The 24,991-nt window shown below is 39.4% G+C and overlaps 1 protein-coding gene across 1 annotated transcript; it reads right to left on the reverse strand.

Annotated features, from left to right (window-relative positions):
* Positions 1-547: 547 nt before the first annotated feature.
* Positions 548-24,501, reverse strand: LOC125769227 (uncharacterized). Its single transcript, XM_049437808.1, has 4 exons — positions 22,640-24,501; positions 7,207-7,588; positions 2,169-2,337; positions 548-1,270 (listed from the first exon to the last, which is right to left on the reverse strand). Exons 1-4 carry the CDS (start codon positions 22,670-22,672, stop codon positions 1,081-1,083), a joined length of 774 nt encoding a protein of 257 aa, XP_049293765.1. The 5' UTR covers positions 22,673-24,501; the 3' UTR covers positions 548-1,080.
* Positions 24,502-24,991: the final 490 nt, after the last annotated feature.

Below are 24,991 nucleotides of genomic sequence, written 5' to 3' on the forward strand. Positions count from 1 at the left end.
GTGATAATTGTACACTCAACTACTATGATCAACCCCTACATTGTGAGCTCCCCTTACCTAATTTAACCTCATACAGGAAGAAGTTGGCGGGGAATGAGCGAATCCTAGAATTTATAAACATTCTCTCAATGGAAGATTTAGACAAAAGCCTTGCAACGTAATAAACCGTCTGTGAACGCAGGTATATCACAGTTAACTGTTAATTACCACAACATTTAGATCAGCCTCACAGGGAAACGCACATCTGAGAATGCGGATTCATCAAAGTTATCGGTAAACTTGCGTTACAGTGAGATCATCCTTCTCCTGTGAAAGCTTGTGCAAGTTAGAAACACTAGCTAATTTCTTGATTACGTATCTTAGTAGACGGTAGAGTACAGGCCGATGCAAGGCCCAAAAGCTGCAATAATGATGAAGTTTTTATTTGTAATACGCGTTTCCACTGACAAAATGGCTGAGACACTGTTTTCGTTGTCCTTAGCCAGGTACCACTTTCCCGATCAATCTGATCGGACCAATCAATAATAAATACTTTAGACACAACACATTTGTTAAATCGCATAGAAATATGTATTTGTATTTACAAAAGTATGCTAAATGCGCCCTCACACACGGCTTGTTGTTCCCTATTCCTATAGTTGATGATAGTCGTCGCAAGAACGAACTTCAGATAACTCACATTAAACCGTCCCTAGCTCCTACGATGCGTTCCGCAGCCTATTGGTCCATCTCTATATATTCCCATTCCATCCGGACCGGTACCGAAGCCATTGTACTGTAAACCAACAGAACTTCTACCGACTGTCGGTGGAACGGCGAAAAACAAAGTTGTCGAATAATTTAAAGTCAAATGCCTATTTAGTGTCGCACGGTGTTAACAGCCAGATCACCACACATTATCAACCCGGTAGCATTTATCTTCCACTGTCCGTGTTTCAATCACATTTTTCTCAACTGCGCAAAATGCCCTCCTACAAACGGGTTTACTTTGTTCTTTCAAATTACATTACAATTCCAATTTTCAATATGCATGCTAGCATCCTTCTCCTCGCATGATCGTACGTTTTCGATCGCTGATTTTTACGGGATAAAATTGCCACCTGTTTCGCGCGGTTTTTCGGTCGCGTACTTCGGTTTGCAGACGCAGCCACTCTCGACCAGCACATAATCCTGTCCGGTGAGCGTTACCGGACCAAGCGGGATCACCAGAAACAGGTAGGGAACGTAGGTTTGCGTACATTCGCCCCGCACCACATCACATTCGGAAGATCTGTAGAAATAGGACGTATGTAAATTAGTATGTGTATCGGATTCAGGAAATGGATGAGCTTTTGCTTTTCATCTGCTAATTCTGCTTTGTTTTATCTACGAGTCCGATGTTAAGACAGTAAAGTAAGAGCTTCCTTTTTGACGACTTTCTCTGCTCCGTTCGTTCAGCGAAAGAGAAAATCGGTCAAGTTTAAAGGCCAATCGTAAAGCTGGACTCGATTAAATTCCATCGTGTGATATGTTAATATCGCACTCAAACAACCACAAACACAAACACACATGCACGCAGGCGAGTGGCGAGAAGAGTCGATGCTAATGTTTTTCCATTCCTTATCAGACGTCGTCGCGGTTATGTGGGGCGTCAAGTAAAAGTTAAACTTTCGCATCGTCCACCCGCAGTACAACACAGGGGACAAATGAACGATCGGAAGAAGGAAAAATAATATATGTACGTTCGGTGCCTCTGGACCGAAACCGCAGCAAAACTGGAAGCTTAAAACATAAATAAATAAATCGAAATTGCAAGGCAAGAAGTGGGCAGCAAGACAGCAAGGGAATGAACGAGCGAAATTTCGTTATTGTGTCCAACAGTGGAAAATGGCTCACGTCGCTGTTTGCATAAATAATGGCACAGAAGGAAGTGCTTGCACACACAGTATCGATTTCGACTAACTTTCGATCGATCACGCGCTGCATCGTCGTGCCGGTTTGTTGGCCGCATCGCTAGCGTTTGCGCGAGAAAAAAAGGATGAGCAAACTTATTTATTGGTATATTTATATGGATTTGCAACTCGTGAAACAAAACACAATTGATTTGTGGCTTGTTTCAGCTAAAAATACAATCCTGACTTATGTGGAGCACAGTATTAGAAATTCGCAGTGCTTTGTTCGATACTTACTCGCAAACTTCGAAGACAACCTGCTGCAGCAGATCGGGAAACTTCTGCACGATCGTGACCGGCTGGCCGGAAGTTAAGCTGACGCCGTACATCGGTGCCGTGGTGTTGTAGCGTGTTTTGCAGAGGCGTGACGGCGTATCCCGGCATTGGCTACTGTCCAGCGAGCGACCTTTGAAGAAACCGCAAAAGGAAAGAAGCAAACAATTTGGATTAGCGTTTTGGACGATATTTGGGCGTGTGTGGTTAAATGCTTCCGGACTTCGTACAAATATCATTAATTTCGGGTGTTTCAAACTTCCAGTAGTTTTATGGTGCAGGATAGAAAAGGAGTGCCATCTTGAATACTAACTAACGAGCATGGATGACATTGAAGCAATAATGTGTTTTCATTTCCATGATCGCTTATGGACTAGGTGTTGTCCCAAAGTTCAGTGAAGAACCTGGTTTGCTTACCTAACTATACAAATACAAGTCTTACTACTAAGAACTATAAATAGTTATCTAAATATAATTGAAAGTACCTCAAAACTTTGGTACCTTAATTACACCTATGAAATAATAACCACTAAATAATGAACTTGTTAGTGAGGAATGGTAATTGGTAAACTGATGACTATCGATGGTGATCTTGTTGTCATAATTAGTTGAAGTCCAGCGACTTTAGTTGTTTTACGTTAGTGTAATGTGCATTGCCTAATCTTCCAAATTTCACTTCTCTCTTTAATACAGCAATGAAATCATTCATCAAATCTTCAGCAGCCTCTGATTTGGAATTTGGCCCAAGGTAAGGTGAAAACTCCCATACAAATTTAATACTAACAAGGAGCTAACGAAACGAGCTCTTTAATCTTACTTTTGAGAGGAATTTCCTAAACTGGACGATGGAGCTATTGCAATTTCCTGATGATGTAGATATTATTAAGATTTTTATATGTACCAGACGCTTATCAATGGATCGCACAATTTTAAGATTAACGCGATGATAACTGGCTTTTTCAATCTAGCAGGCAGCCTTCTGGTCTGAGCCAGTACTTTTGGGTTTGGTGGAGCCTGAAGAAACTTCTCCACTCAACATATCTTTCGAGATGGCCGAAATTAGGAGTATAAAGAATATATTATAGTTCCGTGCTTAAGTTCAGTTCAGTTGTTTGATGTCTTGCGTCTAGTGTTTGCACTAACAGATTGGAATCTGTCCAAACAAGAATAACGCTTTTCGTTCTTCGATACCATACTCGTTGTCTGTTATTTGGTTTAGATTCACTCGCTAGGAGAACTGATAACGCCCAGTGCATCCTTATGTCTGAGCTCCTCATCTGAGACGTACATATAGCGAGAATGACCCTAACAAGGCAATGACTTTCAGATTTAGTTTGCCTTACGCAGTGACGGATATAACGGTAGGTGGAGTAGGCGTACGCTTAGAGAACTTAGGGAACCCCGTGAATGAAAGTAGAACTCAAAAGGGCACTATCTCTATAAAATTCATACGCCCATGCGTCAAGCAACGTACCCCTCCATCGAGCAGATAGAACATTTCAGAAGCGCCCCCCCAATTCATCGCGTCGTCGTCGTGTTTATGTATGGGGAAGCCCCAAGTGGTCAGTCCTTTCGAGATTTGGCTCCCCGCGATCGGGAACATATGCAGACCAATGCAAAATAAACTGATTTAAGTATGTCTACAGTGCGACCAAATGTAATGTTGGGGCCAAAACTACCATTCCGCTTAGGGCTTCCGAGAAGCTTGATCTGCCACTACGCATTTACGTTACGCGTTTTTTGACTGTCACCAACGTGTTCATTTTAACTAGGTTTGTTTTTACTCTTTGTACAATGCGTTGATCTCCCTATTTATCGCGCCGCTTTTTATATGTAGTTAATAAAGTTATTTTAATACAGTGATTTTCCCATGTCTGGCCAGCCTTTATGAATCAATAAACTAAGCTAAACTATAGATTACCCGAGTTCTCACGTACATAGGAAATCTGATCAAAGTAAACAGAAACATTGAATGAAAATTTTTGATTTTATGGATCTTTGAATAGTTCCGTATGGTAGGCTAAACCCGACAATGTATACACTAAATCGGTAGAAGAATTTCAATTTGAAGAAATTTTGATTATTCTCACAATTTTAGCAAAAGTTCTTTAGCTGACTTTAATGAAGATATTAAGCAATAGTGTCTGCCGGAATGGGGAAATACTTTCAAAGGCGAAGCATAAAATACTTCCAAACGCGGTTGTAAAACATTCGTACATTTGTCAGGTAAATTGTATGATTCTCCCGGCAACGGAAAGTGCCACTTCATTTCACGCTTCATGAAGCTCCATCTCCCAAGAGAACTTGTCGTCTTGTAGTTAAGAATAAGTGTTGAGCAAAAGCTGCAATAAACCTAGCGCGGGTTGTCCAGCTTGTTTCCAATGCGCCGGTTGATGCTGTTGGATGACATGGTGGAAATTTGGAATGCATCATCATTCCTCTCCCAGACCACTATCATCATCATCATCACCATCACATCATCTGTTCCAATCATCACCATCACCGGACATTCTGACGTGTGTCGTCAGGTCCATTTTACCGTCTCCTAAAACCGTTACACACGATATCCGTACATTGCCCTGAAGTAACAGTAACTATACAAGCCCGTAGCTATAGATACGTATTGGCCGCTCTTCGATGCCGATGTTTAGATGGGGCTTGAGAACCGAGCGCTTAGAAAGGGGTTTAAGGCGAAGGAAAAAGCACCTCCGTTAATGTACCATGTTGATGCGACAATATGCAAATGCTTTAGGGTGGGTTCGTTTGTTGGCACTTGTTTCGTTTCCATAGCGAGGGGTTTCAAATTCCTGGCGGTAATGGGAAGTAAGGTGGTGTACATGATAAAGTTAAATAATTAATTTTTAATTTTAAGGCAGAAATTTTAAGCAGAAACAGCAAAGTTGAAAGTGTATAAAAGATAGATGTTTTCTTTCATACTTTATATGATGTTTTAACAATAGATTTACTTATAAAAAAGATTCGATATTGATGCTGATCCGACACCAAACATGATGGCCTTTATAGGCACAAGTAGTATATATAACAAATCGTTGCATCAGTAATGCAAATCATCACGGTTGCTATCTAATTCCAAACATCCGTTGAAAATTTATGAAATTTCACACCCATTACGACCTATCTTACTGGTGGCCAAACAATGAAAAGGTGGACCCTTTCCCTGGTATGAGGTTTATCGCGCTTACAAATAGTGAAATATTCTCTTACATCCTGCCTTTGTCACCGCTGGGTCAAACTGTTTAATGTAACCTTTCCCCAAAAGCAGGAGAAAATCGAAATGAAATTCCATAAGCCAAGACGCCTCGTTCAGAATGTCCATTTGCGCAAAACCTTTCGGTCACGACACGGGTCAACATCTTCCCAGGCACCATAAACTAATCACTCCAAAAAAAGGTCATTTCCACGCTGTCCGATTCGTGGCTCTGAGCGAGAGAAAAAGAAAAGAAACCGCTACCTCCCAAACCAGCCCATGGAAGTATTGCGGAAAGTGTCTCCTCCCACTTGGCCCTGAACCTGAAAATGTTGACACTTTCGACACTTTCTTCCGTGTTCCGTGTCGTTCGTTTTTGTGCAAAATGAAGCGGGGAGAAGCCGCACGTCGCTAACGGAAGGCAAGAACTGTGAAAACGGTTGTCCGTTAGTTTCGCTTTTTCCCAGCGGCCGTGACGGGAAGAAAGTGAAGTGCTGTTGTTGTTTTTTCGCCCCTTCCCTACCGCTGCTTTTTTTTGTTCATTTTATTCGTCCAGTTCTCGCCACTCGAGTTGGAGTGTGGGCGTGTAGGCTACGGAACCGTAGCTTCGCTTCCGGCAACGGCGGTCTACACGTTTGGAGTGGCGTTTGGTGCGTGTGGTAAATTGTGGCGATTTACTGATACGGTATTCGGCGGAATTTCTTTTAGGTTGGCACCGATTTTATTTTTCTCTGCTACGCGTTTGCTTTCAATTTTATTAGCCATGGACAACAGATGGGGCGAGACCGGAAAAGTTGCCACTGGAGCTCACGCATATCGAGTGTGTTACACTCATTTAGCCGGCGTTAGTTAGGTAGCACACTTGAGTGATACGGTAAATTTCTAAATTGAATTGTTTTTGGCAAAAATTGGATTTTGTTGTTGTTGTTGTTGTTGTTGAATGTGATATTGGTGAAAAATTCCAGTGAAATGGACCACTGGATGAGAAAAACATAACCGAGTTTCACTACTCGAATAAACAACACTTTTAGGCAGGAATTCAGAGCTCGAACAAAAAAAAAGTAAAAAAAAACATTTCTAACGCGTTCGCTTTACTCAAGAGGTTCAAGTAAATTGCACTATGAAGAGGTAATTATTAGTTTTGCATTTACTTCTGAGGGTTTCTTGTGTTATGCTTGGTTTACTACATGCCAAGCAAACGTAAGTGTAAATCATCAACACAGGATTGGAAAATCTTACAACTTATTAAAGCAAATCGGTAGGTAAGAAACTATCAATTTAAATGCTGCTTTACACAGCGTCAAGTAAGTTCTCAATGACTCCAGAATGATTTGTTCTATATCAATTCCTGTTTACTAGGTAATAACTACTAATAACTTAGGAAAATGACACAGAATCGCGTCATTGTTCTCGTACGATCTTAGCATATTCTCTATGCAATATGTTTATGTTCTTTGTGTATATTCATCTTATTTTACGTGTTATTAAGCATTACAAAACAACCAATTTGTCTTAAAACACTTTAAAATAATATGTTTAACAACAAACTGTTAAAAATAAAAATCACACTGGTAAAAATCGCAACGGTTGCACTATACTACTTGCCTAAACTATGACCAACTCCATGATAATATTCTCATTATATGTATTATAGTACAAACTAAAAGAGCGCATTTCACTGTTCATGCAGAATTAACGATCTGCTAATATTGCTTATCATAGTTGTTGTTAATTTTAAAAATTGTTTCAAACTATCAAACCAACAATCAAATTCGCATGACACATTTTACTTACTGTATCTCGTGTGAGCACTCTCGAGTGTGGCCGCTTCATTTGCATCACCGTAGGCCTGCAGAAGGGCGCGTTGCGTCAGCTTGGGATCAAGCGTCGGCAACTGACTCATACGACCGCGACGCGACGAACCGCCCGGTGTCCAGTTGGAAAACGTTCGTGCCACCAGATTCGCCGGGTACGGAGCGTTGTTAGGTCCAAGACAGTTAGGGCTGTCTGTGAGTGCATCCCCAGACAAATACTTGAGGTTACCACTGGAAGAACACTTTTCCACACTTGTTCCAGCCGTCGATGGTCCGTCCGACCAAAGGGTGTGCGCTCGGGCTGAAGAGCTACTGTGAGCGAACTGTGGACCGTACGCGGGCAAAAGCAATAGCGTAATCAACTGTAAGCAAAGAAACAACAAGAAAAGAATATTGGTTAATATCATTTAGATAAGAGAGCATATGAATAAATATAGAAAAACTTATATCTACTATGTTGGTTATGTGTTCCCGTTTTACAAAGGTTACAGACCCTCTTCAAGTCGCTCTAAGCTCTCTATCTCTCGTGATCCCCGTGTTCCCTCATTAATCCTCCAGGTGCACTCACGCAAATTGCTCCTACAAATTGGGGCCCAACATGCGCTAATTCACACGTGGTTAATTAGCTCCATATTAGCCCTCAACAGAATGGGAATGAAGTGCATTCATCCCTAAACATAAAATAACTCACCACTCCCATCCAACTCCGAAGTTGAGCTTTTACCACCCTTTCTCCAAACGAAACCGAACCGGAACTGCGTGCCAGACAAACGTTTCAGCTGACGTCGAGCAACCGGCCCAGACGCACCTAATATGTGGCCTAATATTGCCCAACACCATTCCGGCGCGTTGGATTGGGCTAGAAATGGGACCAACGAGCTCACATTGCATACTCGGCAAAAATATAATCCCACGTCCAACGTCGAGGCTATTTCCGATCCGGTGAATGAAGGGCACAACGTTACATTTTAAAAACTTGCAAACATTCCTTTTATTTCATGCGCATGGAAAGGTGAACTATTCATGTAGGTTAAAAGTGGGAGTCCTACATTGAATTTTCCGTTTTGCCCTTATCCAGTGACGTTGAAAGATCATGGTCCAAACCACTGAACGCATAATGATGCTGGCGATGAGTTCGGCATGGGAGCTACACCTGCTTGGAAGCCTTTTGTTAAATTACCGAAACAATACGCCAATAATCTTTCCCTTTTGGGTGTAAAATTAAGGAAACAAACGGAAGGAGGGAACTCCGATTCCATTGAGAAAGACGGAGGAAATTAGTAACCGATTCAACACCTTTTCTTCTGCAGCTGGACATGATGAGTGTGTTTCTTATCCATCAAGGCGTTTCTAAGCCGAACCGGTTGGTTTGGGAAGAACCGTTTCGTTTTGTTTTGTTTGGATGTGTTTTTTTTTATGATTAGCCTTTTTTATACCAAAAATAGGTTAAGAACCATCGTGATCCGATTACACGAGATGTCTGCAGTGGGAAAAGTGGCCCACTAATGTTGCGTGTATGGTGGGCGAGTTGTTTTTCTCGCCCCATTAATTTGCTTCCTCTATTGTTCTGTTCGATAATGTCTTTCCTTATCTTTCCATTACTATTGAAAACACCAAGTTTTCGTCGAATGCCGTAATAATTTGCAACCTCGGAATATCCGCAATTTTTGGAACTGACTCGTCTGCGTTTTACTTATTTGATCCACGGAACGATATACAAGCAGCACGGAAGAGAATTGTTGATGCAAAATGCTTCACACCTGGCGATCCGTATCATTACTACTGCGCCCAGATAATGAAGCAGCAGTCATTAATCAGTTCATTATTGCAGATAACAGTATATATGTTAGTCAGTTTCGTTACTATGATTAGCAGAAACATAGGAACGGGTGTTTCATTTCGGTAGTTTGGACGTTAATTTTGTTTTTAATCCCTTGATAAATTTATGATGGAAGCAATTATATTTTGGAGTAATTTTCATTATTTATTAAGTAAATAAGAACGCTTCTCTTTGCAAATCAACTTAACTATACATTTTAATATTCAAATGCCGGTACGGATATAACAGTTTTCTTTCTAATGACAACCGTAAGTAATATTAATTATATACAGTAAATGCATTATCTACCAATTTTAAAGCAGAATACCTACTAACTATAACGTGCTAAGTTTTTGGTTTAATTTTGCTGTATGAAAGGTCTTATTGCAGAGGTCAAAACATAAAAGAGTTAACGCTCAAAGATTCAAAATTTATTTGAGAATCAACTCATGATTGACAGAAGATTCATGTAAATAATTCTGCACAGATTTTTAAAGTTATTGGCTCTTTTTAAACGATGCATTAAGCACAACACTGAAATTTCTTGTTTTGTGGCACTATAACCTCTGCGCCACCCTGCCATTACTGGCTTTCCTTGACATTATTTAGCCGCATTAGGATAGTCAGTCCTGCACACGGGGGTTTGGCCCGGATGAGATTTGATATCCAGCCGAATTGTGCAGAGACCGGCACCACTAACATCTCCCCCAGCAAACTGCCCCAGACACTGTATTTTACTATTATTCATTTACTTCAAAGAGCAAATATTTTTTTTATTTTCATTGTTTAGCGCTCTTACAAATTTGGAAAAGTTCTGAGTTTTTACTTATTATGGTTTTCTGTTAATTTAAATTTTAAATGTTAATTTAAAATATTATGGTTTAAGTTAATGAAAATAACAGTGCCTCACATGATATTAGCTTACATCAATTTAAAATATGTTTCCAGCGTCATTCTGTTTGAAAAAAAAATACAATGACGCCCTAATTTCTCTATTATATTGCCTAATAGTTTTGTGTAAGGTAGTATGTATCCAGATTTTAAGTACTGCTTCCTAAATGCTTTTGCAGATCGAGCTCTAAAAGGTAACCGTTGATCAACGTGCAGCCCTAACATATTACCCTTAATTAGGCGATAAAAGTGTCCCGTTCAAATCAGACGATCAACATCCCCAGGTACATCGTGAGTGCATTTTTGAGGCCAATGGAACTTTTCCTTCCCCTTGCTCCTAAATTTCTTTTTGTGACCATTTTTCCAACCTGACACTAGAATTGAGTGAGACTTTTCCACCATACGTGCGTGCACGTGCACGCGATATGGTCATTTAAAGTGTTTTCTTCTATCCTTCCCAGTTGTGGGCGATTATTTTCATGTAACGTTGTACACGGTTACTCGTCACGTGCGTTACAATACTTTATATCTTTCTCCATGCACTTTATTGCTCTTTTACTTCACATCTTAAGGTGCACGAGTGGTAGTAACGCTCTTTGCGATCGTGATGATCTATAACAACTCCCATTGCTTCATTCGTTCTTCATGTTGGTGTGAGAAAAATGCAAAAATGTGTTTATGCTAAGTTGCGGTAAAAAAGTTTTATATATGCGAAGAATGGCATACATCGGGGATTGATTGAAAGTTTCACCGCGCTGCATCAGTTCTGTGGAACGTGCTCTCAAGTAACAAAAGAAAAGGCAACGTCCCCGATCGGATATTGAGAGGCGGTATGTGTCGCATGAACAACAATGCGTGTTTATTGAAAAACGGAAAAAACTCCTCCTTTATTGAAAAAATATCAACATATTAATATTATAATATTTTTATAATATAACTAGCTTACCCGGCAAACCTAGCTTGGCCCTTAAACATACCTTTTGTAATTAAAGCAAACATTTTTAGTGTTCAATCTTGATTCTTGTGGTATTATTAGAGTGGCGATTATAGAATATCGTTGATTGATTGAAAATTCTTAAATAATTGCCATTCTTAATCCAATTCATATTCCCAATCAAAGCAATTTTTCTTCTTTTTTTGTGGCTTTTCTTCTTCTTTTATGCTACTTCAGAAGGCATTTCAGGCTTTCTTTGACGATTGAGATTTCATACCATGTCCTTCCGAGTAAGGCGCCGATTCCACATGTACCACTGAGCCGCAAATCACTAAATTGCATTTTATAATTATTCCAACACTTCCTTTTTACTTATTTATCACTCACTTTACCCTTTAATGAATACAATTGCACAAATAAATCGTCATGTGTACCTAGTTTGATTAATATATTCGTTAGAACTTTTTTTCAGTACCTAGTGTTCAACATTATTCGAGTTGGAAAAATGGCTATGCCTACTTTAAAATTCCCGTAGGAAAAACAGAAAAGAGCTCATAATATTGGCCAGAGGCCACCTAGCGAAACGAAAAATAGCGGTAAACCTATTCTCATACCTAACGAACGTTAAGCGAAAATTTCAAACAAATCGGTTCAGCCGTTTAAGAGGATTTTGCACACTAAAACCGCGACACGAGAATTTTATATATATAGAAGAAGAAGATAATTGTATAATATTTTATAATTATTATAATAATAATAATATTTTTATAATATAATAATAACTAGAACTACCGGACCAGTCATTTTGACTGGAAGGCTTCATTTTCATCACAATAGTTTTTGAGGTTAAACAACCCATTCGTAGTTGAACCATGAATTTTGCATAGATATTCTATAGTACGATCTCCAATAAACAATAAAATATACTCCAACGCTTTGAAATTGTTTAAAAATTAACCTCGATCGAAAAACACTTAAAAAGCTTGATACTTCTAGTGTTAATAATTTTCCTTAAATCTGTAGAATCAAATTTACACCAGTTTAAACTACTGTTCTGTATTTCATATGTTTGTATACTAATTGTAAATTTGCGTTAAATAAGTAGTAGCCTTATGGTAGTAGTAGAGCTTTAGTAAGCTCTGTTATGGTCGCAATACATAAACGGTTTAAATCGTATACCGTATCAATTTGGGTTCAATAAAATTGTTAACATTAGAATTATCTGATCAGTCATCTTGGCACGCATTATTTTCATCACAAGAAAGATTAAAATATCATCTAGCTTTATAACAAATTTATAAAGTAAGCACAAATAAAAAAAATCCTCAAACACCGCCGTAGTTCTAGTGTTAAAGTAACATAAAACATAAACGAACGAACGAATATGCCCTCATATTTCATATCTGGATGTACAGATTGTGGCACCATTGATTCTTGAATAGAACAAATGAACGTTTCATTATTTTAGGACATTAGACAGCAAACAATCATCTTGAAATATGAAAAAAAATTGTGAAATATGCATCGATGAAAACTGCAAAAAATGCATATCCTTAAATGTATTTGGCAAAATTTTTAATGAATATTACATACATAATATTTTTAAATGAAATTTTTACATTGTATAAGAAAAAAAACACAGATAGATTCAAGATTCTTGCCATATTTCAAACTTTTTTATTAAGTAATTTCTGATTATCTTGATTGAATTGCGTTAATTCTCTCACAACTGATCTCAGGCAAAATGGAATGGAAATGCACCAAACAAAATAGATTCCTGACTATCATTTTCTGTTTGGTATTTTACCAATAAAGTTAGCTCCTTCACACAATCACCATATGGTTTGACGTGCCTTCGTAAACAACGTGTTCCAATTCCCAGCACGAAGCGCTCAGCAAACGAACGATGGCCTGCCAGCAGTTAGGTAGGCAGTTGTTCCGTATGTCACCAACCAAGTGCATCCTATTCCCAGTAGCACAATAGGAATTGTACTGCAAGTTAGCAGCTAACAGGGTAAAAGTTGTTCCGGAAGAAGAAGGAAAACATACTCCAACCAGTAGCATCGAACCACGGCCAGTTTAACGCCGTGTGCCATACTCGTTCGATTTTCTCTTGCATTTGTTGCATACAGAGATGATCGGAAGCACGAGGATCGTTTTGCACTTCAGCACCATTCGATCGGAGCGCATGAGTGCTAACACGTCTCTTGATTCCTTTATCCGCCACCTTGATTGGTGGTTTTCAATTTCAATGGAAATTCCACTCCACACTCGTAAGATATACACGCTTTCCCTCATCCTCACTATCTCTTATCCTCTCCAACTGCTCTCGACCCCGGAATTGGTGGAACTCAAATGGTGGAAAATTTTTCTGCAATCTCTTCACCATGCCTGACTCTATGGGCGCGACCTCAATTTGTTTTCCTCTTTGCATCGGTTCGTCAATGCAGTGGACGTAGCTCGCAGCTGCCGTAGGTGGCCATTAAGCTGTTAACTCGCGAGCACAAGAAATCATAAGAAACAATTGCAAGATTAACCTCGCAGTTGATTGTTCACGTGAGTAGGGTGCATTTATTGTGCCGTGTCGTTGCATTTGATCGGGAAACTTCAATATTGCATAGGCAAACATGCGCGAGAATGCTCCCGGCGCAACATAATTTTCCAATGCATTCCGAACCGGGGGATGTATATGCAAATAGGAAGGTATGGTTCTACACCCGCCGGCTTCCGCAAACAAAGCCATATAAAACAAAACAAAAAGCAAAACTTTCAACATCGACAATCCCTTGCCGCTAGTAATCATAGGAAAGAAAGTTGACACCGATCGATGGGAAATTGGGAAAGGCAGCAGTCAGTGATAGTGAGCCGCGGGTGGAATCTGCTCATCGAAAGAGAAAACATGGCACGGTATGTACAGTTTTTTTCGTAACACCTTCGCCACATGCAATTTGCTAGTATGCATTTTGTGTTTTGTGCGACCAGTTGCAGCTGAAAGGGAAATTTCTGTTCCTTTTGCTTTCTTTGGTTTGATTGCCTTTTTTTAAAAGCTATGTGTTAATGTTGATTGGTTTGGTGGAAACATTCACCATTTATGCAATATCTTCTACTAAAATTTAATTCTTATGATTAGATAGATAAGAGAATATTTAAAAAACCTAGTACAATATATTGTCCAAACTCTCTATCTCTCTCTCTTTTCTAAGCTTAGCTACATCTAACATCATGCCGACCATTTCTGGATTACGTCGCCTTAACATCAGTTCTTGCCACATGACGTACATCCCGATGAGATTTCGTACCAATACTGTCGTTTAATAGATCGGATTAATTTTTCGATCGTTTACACATTTCTGTTTTTCTCACCAACGTACCAACGTGGAACAGTTGTTTTTGTATTAAAATTCAATCAAAATTTATAATACTTCAATAGACTCCAATAATCATCCAAATCCATAGGTATGGTTTAATATTTTCTTCAACTTCAAATCAAGGTTTCATATCCTCAAAATAAATAGATGTTCACGGCAACGCAAACCTGTGAACACATTATCGCTCACGCCTCTCAGAATGGGGTCAGAACGGCGAGATGTGTTTTGTTTTATGACGCACCTGTAAAAACCGATCTGACCGCACGCCACTATGCTAATGAAGCCGGACCGTTCTTTTGTTCCACTTCTTCCAACCGTGGCCTGTTTGGTGAATTGATCTTAACACCATCTAGATCCCGCCGCAATCGTCCACGGGATGGGTATGAAGTAACGTTTATCTCAAGAAGTTTCCGGCGCTCACCGCACAACCAGCTTGGGGTGGCTTTCATTTCTTCGTCCACATGTTTCATTCTTCGCCCCGTGCAAGGCACACGCAACAACCATTGCTTGACCCATTTTCATACACTTCCACCTTCCATCTTTAGGAGCTGTAGATGATTTGTGCTCCCTCTGTTTTCTTGCTCTCTGTCTCACTCTCCAAAATGTTGTACTGCGTGAATGTCGTAAAACTTTCCAAACCCACACCATATGGATGATAAGTCAGGTGGAGGATTGGTAGAAGGAAAGGGGAAAAGGAAACAAAACAAAACACGGGCCCAGAATGAATGGAGCGTGCGCGCGTGGGGACAGAAGAAAATATCTTACTCAATATTTGGGTCAGTGACAAAATCCTCCTATCGCTCTTATAAAATCCGGATCTGGAGCCAGATGGCGATTGTTCCCTTCTTCAGAATGGATGCTGCGGGCTAGATTATTCAAATCATGTCATTTTGTAGCGTGTGCTAAAAAGCATTCATGCGTTGGTGTTGTCGTACAGTGACTTCTTGGGGTGGAAAAGCACGCGGTTCAAAAACGCACATCATATCCTGGTGTGTCATGAAGCGTCCAAAACGGGGTCATTCTTTGGTATCTTTGGCTGCACAAAATTTGCCAACACTGTGACGGTGCCGTGTGATTTGCGCTTGCAAATGAACACATTTATTTACGTCGCGAGTGTGTGCCACTGTTAACAGTGCTTCGTAATTCTCAAGGGCCGAACACTGGAACGTGGCGCAATGTGGAGGAAAAACCGGTACCGTACCATGCTCCCCTAATTCCTACATCCCGGCCAGATGTAGCATGATCGTTTCAACCTGGACCAACACCGTCTACGGATTGCGCGTTAAGAGCGGAGATAAATTTAACGGTATCGTCCCGGAGATGCTATTGCCGTTGGCCGTTTTCTATGTTAATAGCAACTGGAGGTGCTGACTGAGGTACGCGCTTAACGGCGCTTCCTTTCGGATGTCATGTACATCCAAACGAAAGACGCGAAATGTGCAGCTGACAGATTAAATGTATTGAAAAGCTAACAACCAATGACATTTGCAACATTACACCTTATTAAAGATACATTAATGTTCAATATTATTCTTAAATTATTTTGTTTTATAATCGATATACCGACACACAATTTTCATCAAATGTTGTCATTTCGTCATTTTGTCAAAAGATTTTTTTTCTAAATCGGCTATGTCAAGTATAAAACCACTTGTACTTAGCTTATTTTACAACGCTCAAAAGAGAGCCGTTGTGAAAAATGGCAGATACCTAATATGATATTTCTTCTTTTTTTCTCATTCACTTTTGAATGTCTATGAATTCATAAAGAATAATGAATATGTAAACTAAAAAAAATCCATTTGAACATTTCTATTCCCCAGTTTCTGCATGTTTTGTATGTATATGTACCGCTTTTAACTTCTGAAGCGATACCGATGTGAATCTGATAAATATTTAATTTATTTCAATTTAATTTATTATTATTATGATATGTCTGCCGTGAGGCTACACATAGAATACTTCTTAAATCATAATATATACTTAAAATCTAAACTAAAACTAAAACTCAGACAAAGGAAGTTCATGAAAATAACCGAAGCTCATTGAGTATGATAAGGAGGCTAAAAGGGAAATCTAAGACGGTAACGAAAGGAGGATAAAGGGAAGTGGAAATCAAATAAGTGGGAAGAGGAGTTAAACGAGCAGAGCAAGCAACAATGGGTCAGAACGACCTGCTGCGGTGCGACGTCTGGGGATATTTAAGGGAGGACGAATACGGAGTGAACGGTTAGGAACATAGAGAGGGATCGAGGAAAGCAACATTGGTGAATCGATGCAATCGAGCAAGAGGGAAGCAACAAATAAAGATTGGGCCTGAGAGCGGCGATTCTCGAGGGAGTCGCTACCGAGCAGCCGACATCTGGACTCATAATTGGGCAGGGCAGCAGGGGAACTACCCAGAAATTTGCGAACTGCAAACCTGGTGAAGGATCTCTGCACCCGTTCAATGCGCTCAATATGAATCCTTGCAAGTCGGGGCCCATACTACAGAGCAACACTCCAGCAACGATATGTCTGTAAAAGTACTGCCAGCAATTGCATAGATGTATATAATTTTTTGTTGTAGAATATTAAATCTTCTTCTTAACTTTTTCAAGCAAATATCCCTAATTCAAAAAACCAAATTTCAAATACACGAAAATTTTATTTTTCTATATACCTATTTCTACCTATTTTTTGAGCTTGTGAGTGCAGATCTCCCCTTAAATTAAATTAAGTACTGTAAACATTTAACGTTGAAATAGCAAATTCTTCATCATCTCTTACTCGTCAAACGATACAATAAATGGAATGAAACATTTTCAACACGTAGTCCAAATAAAAAAAATCACAATAAAGTTGTATCCCAACGTGACAAAATGGACGTTAAAGCAATTTAGGTAACGGTATACTAAACGCGTCTACTGCTATCGAGAAGCAATCGTACAGGTACAATAGATTTCGTGGCCAAACATTGATTCACCAGTGTGACTGAGATAGCCAAACTGCCATCCTCTGACCCAAATTCCAGTGGCCGGTGCTAATTATTTACCTTACTTCAGTGCTTTTCGCCATTAACAAAAAGCCAGACGAACGAAACGAACCGAACACACTTCAGCACCGTTTTATGCAATTACGCGTTTGTGTCTAGCAAACGGAAGCACATTAAACAGACAGCGCGATTTAGAGGATGAATTTCTATCAATTCAAACACGAAAGATTTGTGCGACAGCAACGGCAACGAACCTTCGTAGAAAAATAAATCAATCTATCAAAAACCGGTACATTCAGTGGCCGATGATGGTATCAATTTGCTTATTAGTGTGTAAGCTTATCTTGTTGGGGTGGCCATCTTTTATTTCACCATTATTACTATCTGCACATCTTTTCTCACCAGTCATGTTTTCCACTCGTCACACTGTTTTGTGGTACGCATCGTTTGATCGATTCGCAACCTTGAAACCGTGATGGCTCGATGGTGGTCGCACATCGCCTTGACACCTTGTAGGTCTCGCCGGGTTGGAACGGCACAACATAGCTTGAACTTGACCGTGGCCAATTTTCAACCTTGCATGGTTCGTAACCGTCAAAGTCGAAGTTCGCTTGGCCGGCGAGAGTTGAAGCCGAACCGAGTGGAATTGTTTTATGTTTTTATGGGGTTCTCTTTGCTATATTTCCCCGACCTGCCCGTACTATTGTGGGGAAAATGATCATCGGCCTGATGGTAGCATTTTGCGCAGATTAAGCGCGAACCGAAGCGATCAGTTTGGATTGAGAAAACAAAGTGATCTTTTAAAATAAATGCGCCACCACCACCCGGACCCACCGACTTGCTGGTTGGTCGAATCAAAAAATGGGGAACCATGCATTCAGCCGGGAGTCACTGTGAGTAGAAAGTTGGCGCGTTCGAATGATGTGGTAAATGACCGTATAATGAAGAAAATAGCCAAACAGTATCACTTCATTCGGGATCGCTATTGTGAATGGTTTGGAATAAAATGGTATACATAGCTACCAGATTCGTGTTTAGTCGCAAATGAAGCTCAATTTATGAACATTCATTTGTATCATTTGCACTCAAGTGAAAGATGACGAAGGGAATCATATTGTTTTATTTTTAATTTAGCCATTAAGCTTGCACAATGGTCTATATCTATTTGGCAATGTATGGGGAAGGAAATTTAATGTTTACATTAGTAATATACTAATAATATTTAACGATGTATTTATTTAAATTTATTATTAACAGAAATATAAAAGCACCAAGGTTTGATTCTATTATGCAGCGCAGAAATGATAGCTTCAACTTATAAATGTGTAAAATAGTATAAATCAGAAAAAAATACAATTTCTGACTATCTAAAGTAAAAGAACCAAATAGAAACACATCGTTTGCATGCGGTATAGTTGTTAAATTTTACTTTCGCTCGTTCAACGCCCTAAAGGCACGGTTTGAATCTCTCCTTCCATTTTAGCACACCACGATAGAACAAACTTTCAACCGGCACAAGTTTGGGTCAATCGAAAGGAAAACCACCCATCGTACCGACCCTCCCTGGTTAGCGTTGTAATCGATTATAAATGTTTAAAGCGTACCAATTCCGCCTGCTAGCAAACCATTCGGAACGTGATCCAATGACGATTCTTCGGCTACATTTCGGTTTGCTTTCGCCACCCATGCTTTCCAGCTGGTGAAATGGTAGGAAGAGTGCCATATATTGGGCGCCATGCACCACATGGCGCGTTTGCCTTGCGAAAGTGAATGCCCGTCCGAAACAGGGTTTCAGGTTGGGAAATGATGCCCTACTTCAACAACTTTGTTAAGTGTTTTATTCGTGAAATGAACAATATTTAAGCATGGCTAAAAGAATCAAGTTGTATATTAACTTGTTGTGTACTTGAAAGGATACAAGTAAACTGATTTGTCTACAAAGTTATATCTATCGAAAAACTACATCGATACAGTATAATATCACATTACCCATTTCACTCATAAAATAACATCAAGGGCTATTAAGGGACTATCAAGGGCGCTAGTGCATGCTTCATGCAGGATTAAAATATAAATTAAAAAAGTCTAAACCATTCATCCTACGAATAAGCTAACTAAATAACCACAAAACCGATGCGGCAGGGAAGTGGCAACCGTACAAAGTGTATCACTTCGTTAAAGTTTTACATTTTTCTTCCGGATTGTATTGCTTCGCTTTCCGCCGCATTAACTTTTAATGGTTTTCCTTCGTGGTCGTGGTTTTAGCACCTACATTCGTAACGAATCGCACAAGAACAGGTTGTAGAGAATGAAAAAAAGGATCGACCAAGAGATGGCTGCACAAACTGTAGTTCGGCGAATAACGCTCCTGGTAATATTATCTCAGCCATCATTTTAACCACACAGTGCATATAGACAACACAGCCACGTAACTGAAGAAGTTGCTTAGCTGGGCATAGCAATGGTTATGTTTGTCTTGGTAAAAGATGGGATGAGATATCATGTGAATTTGCCCATTATTAGACGCTATTATTCCTTTCTAGGTGTCCAAACTCCACACGCAGACAAACTCTGGTAGTATCACAGTGCGTACGACTTTTGTTGGTGTCGAGAGAAAAACGCATGAATGGCTAAGAAAAAGAGATGTATTCTGTATTTCTGTGTAAAGCAGAAATACATTACACTGTGCTTGCTTTTTGAAGGTTGTCGGGTGTTGGTCAAGTCGATGCCAAAGTTGTTCGGCAACGTTTTTCCTGCTGGAGTTGCAAGAAGGCAAAGAAACGAAACACACGTTTGCGCGATTTCTTTTCTGTAATGGTATGAAAAATAGCTGTTTTATTTTCCAAACAGATTCACTGTAGTGTTATATTAGGACATTATATTGAAAATATTTTGTCAAGATGTCCAATAAATGACCTTGGTAAAGTTTTAATTGATATTCTTTTATAAATCTGATGCACATTATTTCATCAGACACAAAACAATATTTACATGTTCGTAATATGTTTTTTTGCAACAACTTTGCTCAAAAATGTGAAAAATTCCACGCGTATCCCACAGAAGGTATGGTTTCGATACAAGGTACAAGTTCACAGACCAGTTGGCAATGTATGGTAGGAGCGCAATCTTGAACTTGAACGGTGTCTCGCCAGCAGTACGTATAGATACGTCAGTCGAATATACGAAACAAGTTTGTCAACCACAGCGAGAAGCTTCCCAACCCGTCTTTTTCAGCAATGCCACTTGAAGCATACAACAACAGATCCTTCTGTGGCGTGGATTGAGCTATGAATGAGCCCGATTGAGGCAATTCCATCGCAAGAACAATCAGTGTTCTGTTTTCTCTTGTCGATGGAACAACAATTCACCATAAAGAAGGTGCGTGCTGCAGGCAACAAGTAACAAACTTTTAAGCCCAAAGCAGTATGTGTCCTATCGCAATCGGTTTGGCTTTTTGTATGCAAATCACATCCAAACCTACACACAACGCATATCTCATGTCAGAGGGCAGTGGAGTCGTGTTTTGGAATCGAGTTGTATTGAAAGGTTGCGGTTGGTACGTGTCAGCCATTACGTTTGTAAATCATTTCCCTACAGGAACAATGGAATGGAAGGGTTATGAAATTATGGGTTTCCTCAAAACCAAAATCTGGAGAAAGTATACACGGTCCAGCATTGGGATAATTCGGCCGAATTAACGTCAGTTGAATGAATTGTAATTATGTTTCCAGAGCGTAAAATGAAATGCAAAAGGAAATACGTACTTAAAATAAATAAACCATATAAATATGCAAAGGTTTTTTCACAGCAAAGGGTTTATTATATAATTTACTTTTGCAGAATCTTTTACTTTCATTCGAACCAATTGCAATGCCTTTCGAGAGACCACTCCTTCGATTGTTTTAAAACCCGAATTTATTAGTTTTTTTTCTGCACAAAATGTAGACATTAGTCTCATTAGCCCTTCATTGTGATGCTTCCCTCAAGTACCTCGCTAATCTGGAGTGGTGAAAACTGTGCTTCAAATAGGCGGTGGTAGTCGGTTTTCCCTGCTCAAAAAGCAACATGATGCCACTCGCCAGTGGTCAAACTTCACTAAGAGAAAGCTTTCGAATAATAAGAAACACAGCGTTTGTGACGTTGGTTCACCATCATGGCGTGTTGAATCACATCATACGGCACACTGGCGAATGATAGTGTTGATTCTTTTTCTTTATTTCTACACCATTTGGTGGAAGAAAAAGTTTTGTGCTGGTCGCTTAAATTAAACACATCTAAAGCTTTGAAGTATGCCCCCGGAATCCCAGGCTGTGGTATGAATCAGCTCTTTGGAATTGTCCTTTGTCCGATGGGAAAGAGTATTTTATAATTAGTGTGCAATAAATTTCAATGTGCATCACGCTTACCATCACAGGGCGGATAAGAGATCCCATTTACATGAAAACAAATCATAAAAATGTTGAATATTAATATTGAATTTTTAATTTCATTTCAAGGTCATTTTATAAAAAATAAAAGAAAACGGTAATGAAAAGAAAGTTGGTAATAAAAATTGCTGAAGCATTGTTTACAAGACAAATAATGATGTTAAAGAATCACCGTAAAGAAATCATACTAACACATACAATATAAATATGCTTATTTATGGAAAAAGGACAGTAACCCAATTTGAAATAATTTTCATCCACAAACAATTTAATACTTTTAATTTTTAATTCATGAAAACTTGCCCGAACTGCATTATTAATTAATTATTAAATTATTATTATTAAAAATATAAAAAATACAGAAAAATGTTATTCTGATGACGAAACCCCAAAAAAAACAATTTTGTATGTACAAATTTGCAAGTATCGAATTTCGTACAGTAAAGTTTTAGTTTTTTTGAAAATGTCGATAAAAAAATTGAAAAATTAAAAACATTAAACGAATACTCGTGTGTTTTTTTAAGCAACTGAAATATGTGAAATTAAATGACAAATGCAATGCTGAGAATGAGTGGAAAAACTGCAGAAAACCTAAACAAATGAGAAAGCTTGATTGTGCTTCCCTCTTGGTTTGAAATAGCCTGGTCGGACGGAGAGGATGTTGCTATATTTGCTATGGTATGGTATTCAGTTGCGGTTTTTTTTTATTTCAATCTTTACTCCACACCCTTGCTCATGTTCCCAATTTCTGGTACCCAATACCCACCAAAAAGCTCCAAAAAGTAATTGTGCTGAGTGCAACGGAAACATCACCGAACGAAAAGTTTCAACAACAAAACCTGCCCTGAAGACCAAACGGTCCGAAAAAGCGATCTTGTGGGATTCGCAACATTGCTGTGAAGAGGGTGAGCCCGGTGGATGGTTTTAGAGGCACTGAAACAAATTAACCCTCACCCGCAGACCATGTGGTCTGGTGCTTATCGCTATGCTCGGTACTTACTTGTGCCAAATAGCAAATCCACCGCTGTTCCATGTTGATGTTGCTGCTGCTGCTGCTGCTGCTGTTGCTGGTGCCTGTTGATGCTGTTACCGCTTGCGATACGCACTCGTGGAAGCTGCTTGAACGAAACTATCGCGAACGATGCTAAAGGAAGATGGCAAGGATCGGGTAGTTTCTGCGTACAATTTCAGCAATACACATTGGCCAATTAAAGCCGGAGCTGGTTAACGTTCTCGTGCGCGCACGCGCGATCTTTCTTCTCGCACGGGAAACAGCACACACTTATACGCTTGCGCACATGTACACAAACACACGCACTGAGCAGGAAGATTGTGGACCTGAAGCAAGATCTTCGCATACGCTTCGGTTTCTTGCTGTCAGCACAATGCCGGGTCAATTACCCTGGTTCGGAAGGAAGAAGGAGTGCGTTTAAAGAATTTCGCTGTCAGCGGTAATCGTTGTCAGATGCAACTATTTTGACCGACCAAGTTTTCCAACGATTGCTGGGATGCGATTTTTCTTCTCTCGAATGTGCTATGCAGCTTTAGTTCCGCTTTAATCAATTCAATCGTTTTCTTTCCTTTCCACATTCACTGTATGCCGTCCTGTTGTAGAAGGATCCATGTACTGTATGTTTACTTCATTGATACAGGTAGCACAACAAAAAAATCACTCACAAACATCTGCGCCTGAGGTAAACTTCTTGGAAAAGGACTTTAGAACACTTTGTAGCTAGAAATTCTTATGTTCTCTAGCATGTGGATCAGCAGCTGGCAGTAGTGCTAGGAATGCGACCCGTTTATGTTCCAAAAGACAACGTATCGGTATGCCGGTAGCTATGGTTTCGGTTGAACAGAGGCGATGATGAGTGGCGTCGTCAGACAGGTATCTGGGGTGCAAGGTGCACAAACTGTTGATTCACCACAGTTTTTACCTGCACGGCAAGTTCCGAACGGACAGACGATACTTTAGAGAGCCGTCCACACGAGACGACGATCGAGAAAGAATTGAACGATGGATCAGCGACGAACGCGAACTCGGCCGATGAATCGAGAGACGGGAAACGGTGATGAACATAGTGAGTGCTTGTTTGAGAGTCCGCTCTAGGGATGTTCGGTAAAGTAAGCGAATGCTAAAAGAGAGAAAATAAAGCTACGAGCTGTTCATGGTAGAATACCCATTCACAAATGAAACCTTGAAGAAATTCACCAAGATGAGCCGGATTTGTTTTTGTACCACAAGCTATTCGTGGTTCATGTGTTCCAAAAGACGATGTCGACCGTCAAATAATCGTCGGACAGCGCTTTTATATTGATTTAGATTATGTGTGGAGTCATGTAGCTAATTCAATGCATTGTTTCGTAAAGATTAACAAACTAGTTATAATAATATCTATTACTACTAATACTATTATAGTCTTAGGAAAAAAATTAACCTAATGCAAATATGTTTAACAAATAACCATAATATATCATGTGTAAAATTATACCGTTACAGATTTTTTTTTACGTTAGGGGCGGCCCGGTGGTGCATGTGAAAAACGGCGCCCGTCCACACGGCAGGGACCGGGTTCAAATACCATCCGGACCGTCTCCCCGTAGCATGGACTGACTATGCTGCTACGTGGTAAAATAAGTCTTGATACGGCCAGGCCGTTCTAACCGAGCAAAAAAAAAAAGATTTTTTTACGCAACCTAATTCTATGACGATTTAGGTCCAAAGAGCATTTAGTATTTACTGTAGCAGAACACTGAGGAAAAATTCTTCGAGATTTTTGGTACGGATTCAGCACTGTTAAAACACGTAAAGGGCGCTCCAATACCTCTCATCTTTACTACAATGCGCAGATGTGGGAAAGTTACTGTTGTGCTTGGTATGGCTAACACACTTTAATGCATCTGTTTTTACAAGAGTTTTACAACTTACCGTTTTATTTATGACAACAATACTCGAGTAACATGTATTTTTAGGCAGATACGAATACGATCGTGTATTGCAATAATATGCTTGTGCATTATTTATTTGTTTTATATTTTATATCTCATTTTATTATTTGTAAGAAAACCCATTATAACGCATTTCTGTCATGCCTTATTTGATAATTTCTAACAAGATCATTATCGTTTATTAATACAGCATAAATTATTGTAACGGAACAAGACGATACAAATTAGATCCTTTCAGATGCCTTTCGTTTTTGAGAGCAATAAGCATTATAAAAGATCTTCTGATATCTGTACAATGAAATACATATTTGTTTAATTTGAATAAAATATAATCATTTACTTTTGACTTATGCTTACTTACTGGCATGTGAATGTAAAGAGCATACATATAGAGGTTGATACTGAA

Source organism: Anopheles funestus, chromosome 3RL, assembly GCF_943734845.2.
Source record: "Anopheles funestus chromosome 3RL, idAnoFuneDA-416_04, whole genome shotgun sequence".
Lineage (NCBI taxonomy): Eukaryota > Metazoa > Arthropoda > Insecta > Diptera > Culicidae > Anopheles > Anopheles funestus.

Bases quoted from the DNA above. Each gene is read 5' to 3' on its own strand.
- LOC125769227 (XM_049437808.1), bottom strand. From the start codon at position 22,672: ATGGAACAGCGGTGGATTTGCTATTTGGCACAA. The intron at 7,589-22,639 runs GTAAGTACCGAG...CTTTGCTTACAG, and splicing joins GGATTTGCTATTTGGCACAA to TTGATTACGCTATTGCTTTT. The intron at 2,338-7,206 runs GTAAGTAAAATG...GTTTCTTCAAAG, and splicing joins GAGTGCTCACACGAGATACA to GTCGCTCGCTGGACAGTAGC.